Source organism: Lycium ferocissimum, chromosome 10 (assembly GCF_029784015.1).
Source record: "Lycium ferocissimum isolate CSIRO_LF1 chromosome 10, AGI_CSIRO_Lferr_CH_V1, whole genome shotgun sequence".
NCBI lineage: Eukaryota > Viridiplantae > Streptophyta > Magnoliopsida > Solanales > Solanaceae > Lycium > Lycium ferocissimum.
This window is the reverse complement of record NC_081351.1, coordinates 50,852,508-50,862,443: the sequence shown is the minus strand read 5'-3', so window position 1 is coordinate 50,862,443 and position 9,936 is coordinate 50,852,508. Positions and strand designations below refer to the sequence as shown.

The window sequence follows — 9,936 nt, the reverse complement described above, 5'->3', positions numbered from 1 at the left end:
GCCTATATCTAAATAAAGTTAATGAATTAATTAAGAAGATTCTTAGATTTGAATGGATCACGGTCAAAGCTGTATTTAGTTACCATTTGATTCAAAGGTTCTTTGTATTAATACATTCTTAAAATCCGAAAAAAATCGCAAAAATCGAACCAAACCGATAAAACTGACAAAACCGAAACCAATAGAATTTATACTAAGATGGTTTAGTTTGGTTTGAATATTTAAAAAAAATCGACTTAATTGGTTTGGTTTGGTTTGGTTTTAACCAAAAACCGAGTCAAACCGGACCATGAACACCCCTAATTATATACATATCATTATTCTCTTCTTCATAATATTAAAAAGGCCAAAGTCATAGATGCACCCTTGAGCTTGTCTTGATTTTTCATTTAGACCCCTTAACTGAAACATTGACCATCTGGACCCTCGAACAAAAGATAAATTGTGCCATTTGAATGCCTCGTGCCAGCTGGGCACACGCATGCAGTACACTGCTTTAAACAGAGCGTGAGACCAATTTTTTTCTTTTTTAAAATTTTTAATCATTAATATTAATTTTAACAAAAACTCTATTTTAAAATCTATTTAAATAATTAAAAAAAATTGAAAAACCCAACCCATCCTCTCCGATAGCCCACTTCATCGCCGCCACTGCCGCTGCTCCACTTCAAAATCTATTTAAACAAATCTCCGACAAAAAATGGCACCATTTTTTTTAATTATTTAAATAGATTTTGAAGCGGCGGTGAGGGTGGCGGAGGCAGCAGTGGCGGCGGCGAAGTGGGCTATCGGAGAGGATGGGTTGAGTTTTTCAGATTTTTTTTTTAAAATTATTTAAATAGATTTTAAAATTGTTTTTCTTAATTTTTTTTTTTGTTGACATGGCTTATTTTTATTGGTCTATTTTTCCACGTCACAACAAGTGTACTGCACGCGTGTGCCCAGCTGGCACGAGGTGTTCAAATGGCACAGTTTATCTTATGTTGGAGGGTCCAGATAGTCAACATTTTAGTTAAGGGATCTAAATGAAAAATCAGAACAAGTTCAGGGGTCCATCTATAACTTTGGCCTGTTAAAAACCAAAAAATTACTATCAGAGGTGGATGCAACGTTGAGGCTGCAAGTTCATTTAAAAGGATATGGCATAGAAACACCACTAAATTATGACAAAATTGTCAACTACATATCTAAATTATGCAAGAGTCATAACTTCCCTGAACATATTTTTTGTATTTTTTATCCCTTTAAACTTATTTTTTGTATTATTTATCCCCTTAAACTTATGGGGTGGGGGAGTGGGGGCGCGGGGTGTTGTGTATTATATTTTGGTGGATGTATTTTTCACAAAGATCAGAAAGGAACAAAAAAACTCTTAACAAAACTCATGAGGAACACCAAGCTTGACTTTCCTACATAAAACCTTTCTTCTCAACTGTGGATGTTTCGAAGAAAGGCATTATTAATGGATCGTAGTTCATTTACAACATCCTTAATATCCATGCGCTCTTTTGGCAGCTCCTTGGAACAAGCAATTCCAATATGAAGAACTGATATCAGGCACTCAATTGTTGCAGCACTATTGTTATTGTCGTTGTTGCATAACAGTGTAGCATCAACAACATCTCTTACCTTTTCTGGTATCCCCAACTTAACAAAATTATGGAGGTTTAGATCATTCTCGAAAATATCATCCGTAGGATTCTTGCTGGTGAATGTTTCCAGTATTAAAATTCCAAAACTATACACATCCCCGTAAGTTGACATAATATTGCCCGTAGCGTACTCTGTAACAGACATAAATTTCCAAGTTAGGTAAGTACAAAAACAGGGCATTTAGGGAATTCATGACGGCAGAAACTTGTACTTCAATTCTTTGTATATTTAACAGAAAATTTCCCATTAGCATACGACACTGTATTTCGTTAAAAATAATTAAATATATCAAGTATCAACACGTAAGACTTCAAATCAAAGTAGTATTAGTAGGATAGACTTCAAATCAAAGTAGTATTAGTAGGATAGACCTCAAGTAATATTAGTAGTAGAGTAGTTATAGTAGTTCTTCTAAGGCAATGTTGGTGACGCCTGTAATGTTAAAAGAAGAGAGAATAATTACCCGGTGGAACATATCCAATGGTCCCTTTTATAGTAGAACTGGTTTGACTAGTGAAGAGCATATCTCTAGCCTCTGGTAAGAACTTTGCCAATCCAAAGTCACCTAAATGAGCCACAAAATCTTCATCTAAAAGCACATTACTTGGTTTGATATCACAATGAAGCAATGGTGATCCACAATGATAATGAAGATAATCTAGTGCACAAGCCACATCAATTACAATATTGAGTCTTTGTAGCATGGTTAAACTTCTATGTTCCTCACTTTCCTCATGATCCACACTTTGGTGCAACCAGTTGTCCAAATTACCATTGGCGACGAACTCATAAATCAGGGCCTTAAAATCATTGCCTTGGTAATCAATGCTTGAACAAGATGTTAAAAGCCTCACCAAGTTTCTATGTCTAATTTGCCTCAATGCTTCACACTCTGCTATAAAGGTCTTGGAAGCTCCTCTAACTTGAAGTTTAAGTACTTTTATTGCAACCAGTTTTCCATTCTGATCCAGAATGCCTTTGTAAACCGAGCTAAACTTTCCTGATCGCACCAAACTTGTCGTAGAGAAGCCATCCGTTGCTTTGTGGAGAGTATTGTAAGTCACTCTGAGGATAATATCCATCGTCGAGTTCTCTGATGAGATTGAACTTTTCTTTCTCTTAATAAGCCAATAAAGAAGAAGCATCACCGCTGTTAGTACTACTATTCCTCCTGGAATTGATGTTGCAAGTATCAACGGACGAGAGACGTGTGATCTTCTTGATGTGGATATTTGAGTGCATTTTGGCATTTTGAACTCTGGAACACCTCCGCAAAGCTTGTTGTTTCCATCAATTGAGACTTGATTCTTGTTTGAGAAAACTCCTTCAATAGGTATCTCACCATCCAAATTATTGTGAGACAAATTCAGGTATTTCAAAGAAGAGAGTTTACTGAAAAATTCTGGGATCTTCCCTACAAAGTTGTTATGTGAAAGATCAAGTGATTCTAGACTTTTCAAAGAACTCAAGGATGGAGGGATAGTTCCTTGAAGAACATTGTAATCAAGATAGAGCTCCCTCAAACCAGTCAATCTATCAAAATTGCTAGGTACTTCACCAGATAAATTATTGTGTGAGAGACTCAAGTAATACAAGTTCTTCATGCTAATATCTATAGGAAGAGGTCCTGTTATCTGGTTGTTTGATAGGTCTAAATCTAAAAGTGCCTCCAGAGACCTGAAATATTCACTTGGTATGTGACCTCTAAGATTGTTTCTTCTAATATTCATATGCAATAAAAATTTGCAGTGTCCAAGACTAGACGGTAACGTACCATTTAAAGCATTTGATCCGAGGCTGAGTTGAGTCAACCTTGTCAAATTTCCTAGAGAAGATGGAATCACCCCTGAGAATTGGTTGTTGTTGAGGGACAACACATTCAGTTGAATAAGTTTTCCCAAAGACTCTGGAATACTACCCGTGAGACGGTTATATTCATAACCAAGTACCCTCAAGCTCGTAAGTAGATAAATGTCCATTGGGATCTTTCCCTGTATGAGATTCCCCCCTATTGTAAACCACAAAAGGTTGGACAAATTTCCCATGTAACTTGGCAAGATTCCTCCAAAATTATTGTTTTGAAGCAACAAATATTTTAATGCGGTACAATTTTGTAATGAAGACATAAAACTCAAGTCCTCCAACTTCCCTTTTCCAAAATGATTGACAGATAGTCCAAGCCAGTACAAATCATTGAGGCTTCCCAAAAAAGGAACATTTCCAGTGAGATTGTTGTTATCAACAGCTAAAAACTTAATCTTTGTGGCATTTGATATTGAAGGAGGAAGTCTCCCTGTTAATCGATTGTCCACGAGATTGACTCGCACTAATCTTGGAAGAGTGAATGCAATATCTGATGGAAACTGCCCTTCAAGCTGATTGAATTCTAACTGAAGCATCTGCAAAGATGACAAGTTGAATATTGATGAAGGGATGGTTCCAGATAAATTATTCTGTCCTAATTCAAGAAGCTCCAAATTTTTTAGCCCATTAAAAACATCAGGTATCCTTCCATGGAAATTATTTCCTCCTAGACTGAGACTTTTAAGTGAAGAAAAATTGCCCAAATAAAATGGGACCTCACCAGTTAAAGAATTGAGAAAAACATAAAACCTTTGAAGCTTAATCAAGAACTGAAACTCCATAGGAATCATACCAACTAGCTTATTTTCACCCAAATGAATCCTATGAAGATTCAAGCACCGCGAAATATTCTTTGGTATTTCATAAGAAAACGAATTGTTTGCAAGGTTCAATGTGTCAAGTCTTGACAACTTGCCTATTTCATCAGGTATTTGGCCTGTGAAACTATTGTTGTTAAGCAAAAGTTCCCTCAGGAAACTGAGATTACCCACTGCTGATGGCAATGAACCTGCCAGTTCACTATAATGCAAGTCGATTTTTACGACACGTTGGTGTTTTCTACCACAAGTTATTCCAATCCAATTGCAAAAATGGATGGATTCATTCCAAGAAGCAGTGATGTTGAGTGGATCAGAAATTATTGCAATCTTGAATGTAAGCAAGGCTAAGTAATCTGTTTCATTGCCAGAAAGTTTTGCAGTGGACACTGAAATGTAGTAGCTAAAGAGAAAGATGAAAACCACAGATCGGAAGATATTGGAACAAACTAAACAGGGAAGCATTGAAGCCATTCTAGCAGCTAATGAGTCTGTGAGATGAATAGATACTTCAGGTAAGAGGTTTCTTAGAGAAATTTTATTCGGTGCTTATGATTTCATTCCTGAATAATGATCAAGTCCAACTAGCTTAGGTAAGTACAGACTAAAATAGTCTTTTGTTTTTTTTGTTTCCACCGGGTGTCCGGTATCCGCGTTGCAGTCCGACTATATCCAAATTCACGACGCATAGGGCTCATTTCTGGAGGAAGCGTTCCCTACCAAGAATTTTTCCATACCCAGGTCTTGAAGACCTCTTAACCAAGAGAGGAGCAGCCTCATTCACTGCACCTCATCTTTTAGATTAGTTAAATAAGAATAACAGATATTGTTTGAAACATTAGCATATTCGTGAGCCAATTCAACTTTTAAGGTTGTTTAGTCTAGGAAATGAACCTAAGATTTTGTGTTACTCACATTTATAGATATCTAACGAGAAAATGACAAAAATGATCCGTTATGTTTGAGGGTAGGTTCGAAAGTGTCCCTAGAGTGTGCACTGAACAATGGTAGTCCTTTAAGTAAGCCAAAATTTGACACTTTTAGTCACCGTCAAATATTTACTAAACTTTTATCTATTAGATTTGACAAGAACAAAAAAAAAAAAAAAAAAAATTAGCGGGAAGTCATATACAGATGTATAATTTTTGTAGTTTCTGCTATTTTTGATTTATTTCTAGAGTCTGGTGCATCTTTTTAGGTGTAATTTTCACTATTTTTTTTTTATATCTTTTTAATTAGCGTCTAGTGCAAATTTTTGTGTTGCATATTTTAGGAGTTGATGAGACTTTCTTGATATTTATGGTTTAAAAAATTTCACTATTTTCGTCAAATCTAATGAACATGAATTGTTAAATAATTGACGGAGTGTATATTTTGTTTTCATTTATTCACTTATAAAAAAATTCAATGTTTGACGGGATATAATGCAAAGGCAATGGTCTGGTATTACTTTTTTTTTCTTTTTCCTCTCTCTCTCTGTTTTGAGTTAAATTATTAACGTGTACCAATTCTTTGACGGTAATTTGTTAGTATTTTATTTAGTTGGTATGAACCCATGTTGATTGTGGAAGAAGAAAAGGATGTATTTTATATATGATATAATTCACTATATTGTTAGACATAGAACATAATGATACTTCATGTAGTAGAATATTGCATTTCCTATCGGTTTCACCTTTTTTTTTTTTTTTTTTTTTTGGATTTTTCATCCCTCTATTTTTATGACTTCAGAATTAAGTTAATTGTATCTAATTTGTCAATTTCCCATCTTTTATCCACTTTTAGACGCAACCCTCTAGTTTAACAATGCTATTAAGCTGCCACTAACGTGATTCATGGGTGAAATTTTTGAGGTCTTATGCTAGAGGTAATAAAAAGAATTTTATTAACAAGAGGGAGTTGCTCAGATGGTAAGCATCCTTCACCTCCAATTCGAAGACTGTGGGTTTTAGTCATCAAGTGAGCAAAAAGGGGAAGTTCCCAAAGGAAGGGGTATACAAAACAATTAAATTTTATGAACATACTAGCCGTTTTATTGAAACTGAGACATAAAGGAGAAAATATCCTTTAGAAAATGGCACGAACAAATCGGACATTTTCAAGATTGTCGGAGCTGTTAAAATTTAATTAGTACCATATCAGATTGAAACAAATTTGAAAATGTTACTAAGTTGAAGGTTAAACGTGTAAGATTGTGTGATACAAATTAGAATGGTAAAAAGATGAAAATATATTATATAATAAATTATATTGTACATGATTGATTGGCAATCTTTGAAATTTTCTCCCTTTTCAAAAAATAAATAAATGTGGAGATTGTTAAATTTGAATCTAGAAACTCTCTTTTAAGAGAAAACTATCCAATTTTCCAGCCCTAAACAAAAGAATATCAATATTAGCATCAATATTAGCCTAACTCATAAAATGCTACTAATATTAGCATTAAATCCCTTTTTTATTACAGAGTGGTTGATACTCTTTCTCTGCCTGCTTGGCTACTTCTCTAATTGTTTTGGGATTGATTGTATTAATGATAGATCATTGATGTTTTGTTTTATATTCACAATTTATTGTTGTAGATGAAGGAATTCATAGCTAATATAAGAGGAATCTGTAACAGTCCGATTTAGTTTTTCAAAGTGAAATTTGAAATTATTTCTTTAAATGTAGTTTACTAATTTTAACGGGTTACATATTGAAGCTCTTAATTATGAAATATATTAACATAAGATGTATGTATATATTTATTCTTGAAAATATTGTTTATATTGTATAATGTATGAGTTGAAGTCATCCTTAACAAGAGGTTTCATGATCGAGTCTTTCTGGGTACGGAGTCGTCTTTGTTAGGGAGTGCTTTCCCCCGATGTGAGACTTCTCAAAGAAAATTTAGATTTAATCGGACTCTAATGTGGGTACCGAACATCGGGTGGAAAACCAACTAAAAAAAATGTATGAGTTAAAGAATTAATTGTATAGTTAATGAATATATTTATGGTTGGGCTATAAGAGTTCTTGGCCGTGTTTATCCTTCCTACCACCTGTCAAACCACGAAATATTTTTGACCGATAAGTTCAAGAGAAGATCTCATTGTTACAGTAAAACCTTTTATTAAATAAGCCAGTATTAGGTCTCAAAGCTAGAATCAAAAGCTATATTTCCCTAGTAATTGTGAATATTGCATGCATCACACCCCCACCCCCACGCCCCCTTTTATTTTTGGTGGAGTAAGTACAAAAATTATAGGCTGCTAATAAAGTTTGACATTTGTTTGATGAATGTCGGTTTAAAGGTCAGAATGATACGCTGATGTAATGATGTTCCCATATGACTACCATCTACTTGTTAAACATGTTCAACGTAACAACCCCACATAAAAATAGCATATTGGCGACTATGAGGTTTATTTTAGATATATAAATCTATCATGCTTACTGTCTGCCTTCTGACAATTCAATTAATTTAAAATGTAGAGTTAGTGGAATTAGGAACGGCATTCTTATAAATATGGTGTCCAGATGTCAGAGGCGAAACCAGGATTCGAAGCTTGTAGGTTTGAGATTCTAATTTCTTTAAGTGATTGGATTCTAAATTAACAATTTATACATATTCAATGAATTTTTCAAGACAAATACAGAGTTTAGACCAAAATTATTGGATTCAGCTGAACCCCCGAATATTATGCTTGCTCTGCCCTGCAGCTGTGTAGGTATAATCATATGGAGATATTATTTTTTAATAATCTCCTATGAAAGGGGTTATATAATGCAATAATTGTAAAGAAATACGTACTAAACCAAATGTGGCTTTTAGCATTCTCTTACAATGTCTAGCATTTCATGAGATGGGAAGTGACCAATGTATTTTTCATCTTTCTCTTACAATATCATGTCATTTTGTAGGATCCAACATTAGAGTTTGATCTTATACGGTTGTACCTTAATTAGCTTCTATATTTAGATTAGGCAAAAGCGCTTGGGATCCCCTGAACTTGCAACTTTTTATACAGTGCACACCTAAACTATGCGGAGGATTAAAAACCCCCCTGAACTTGCAACTTTATGCGTCGCGTCCCCCTTAAGTGTCCACATGGCACAGAAAGTGACTTCAAATGTCCAATGGCGCGTGAGGGGGTCATTTTTTGTCCACATCAGACCCCCCAACGGTTAAAAACTTAAAATAACCATTTTCCTTTAATATTTTCCTTCCCCAACGTCTCTCTCTCTACTCTTCCTATTTATACACCACAACCCCTTCTCCTCCACTATATATTAGAAATTTCAAGAATTCCTCCATTAAATTTCTTCTCTTTTTGCCATCAATTTTCTTCCTTTCCATTAATCTTTGAACCAATGATTTATAATACTAGACTTGTTTGTGCATGTGGGTGTCCTCCAAATACAAGAATTTCATGGTCGGATGACAATCCCGACGTAGATTTCTCGGATGTACGCATTATGGGGTATGTAATATTCATACTTTTTAATCGATTTGTATTAGTTAAATTTCTTAACATTGATTATGTTGTTTTTTATACAAATGCAAATTCCTATTTCGAACTCCTTGTAAGTATTTCAAGTGGTATGATCCGGAGTTTCCAATTCAAGCAAATATTGTGATTTCGGGGTTGTGGAAGAAGACTAACAAGCAACAACAAAGAAATGAAGTGGAGAAGGACATTGAAGATAGTCTTGTGCTTAAGTTTGATATGTAATGTGATAATGTACTTTATCCTAATTTCCCGTTGATTTAAGACTAAGTCTAAGTATGTCGGATGGGGGCACATTTTGGCTGACTTAAAGGAACATTTTGTGTAAATTTTGGTTAAGTTAGACGACGGGAATATATTTGACGGATGTAAGTGTATGTTTTTGCGGATTAAAGCAATATATGTGCTACTTCTAACATGTCTTGAATCAGTTGGTATTTTATGCGAGAATTACTACCAATAACAGTACGTCAAACATTGTATTTCACAAAGAAATCAAACTCGTAAAACACACACATTTACACGTTGGCTACTACATAAATAGATGCATTTCATAGCAAAGACCAAAGTGCCTAATTGTTTCATAAACATAACACCACTAAAGTGCTTAATTGTTTCAACCAAAAACAATTTACATACACAACCACTTAAAACAAGAAATTCACAACAACATAAAAAACACATAAGTTTAAGTTTTGTTCAACAACAACCACAAACACCTAAAATACCATTAGTCGAAGTTTAAGTAACATTCAGCAGCCACACATGAACTAAGAAGCTTTTTTTGCAGGAGGTTTTCCCTTAGCTTTTGCCCTTGTATTTGCACTCTTAGAGGGAACTTTGTCCTTAACAACTTTTGAGGGTGACTTAGCCTAGGCTTGTGCCCTTGTTTGAATCCCAGCAGCTTTTGATCTGGTTTGAATGCGATGCACAGCACTTTGGACTCGAAGTTTTCTTTGAGTTACAGCTTGTTTGCCTTTCCACTTCAGCCCTTTGGTTGGTTGATAACCAATATCACCAGTCACATGTGCAGAACTCCTCACACCAGTATTGACCCTCCTTTTGCTTGGCAAACCTTGCTGCAACATAAAGAATACTTGGTTATTTTTTGG

The 9,936-nt window shown here is 34.8% G+C and overlaps 1 protein-coding gene across 1 annotated transcript; it reads right to left on the bottom strand.

Moving 5' to 3' along the window:
* Positions 1–1,405: 1,405 nt before the first annotated feature.
* Positions 1,406–4,808, bottom strand: LOC132034996 (probable LRR receptor-like serine/threonine-protein kinase At3g47570). Its single transcript, XM_059425319.1, has 2 exons — positions 2,117–4,808; positions 1,406–1,784 (listed from the first exon to the last, which is right to left on the bottom strand). The coding sequence occupies exons 1-2, from the start codon at positions 4,806–4,808 to the stop codon at positions 1,429–1,431; spliced, it is 3,048 nt and encodes a 1,015-aa protein (XP_059281302.1). The 3' UTR covers positions 1,406–1,428.
* Between the last annotated feature and the right edge of the window lie 5,128 nt (positions 4,809–9,936).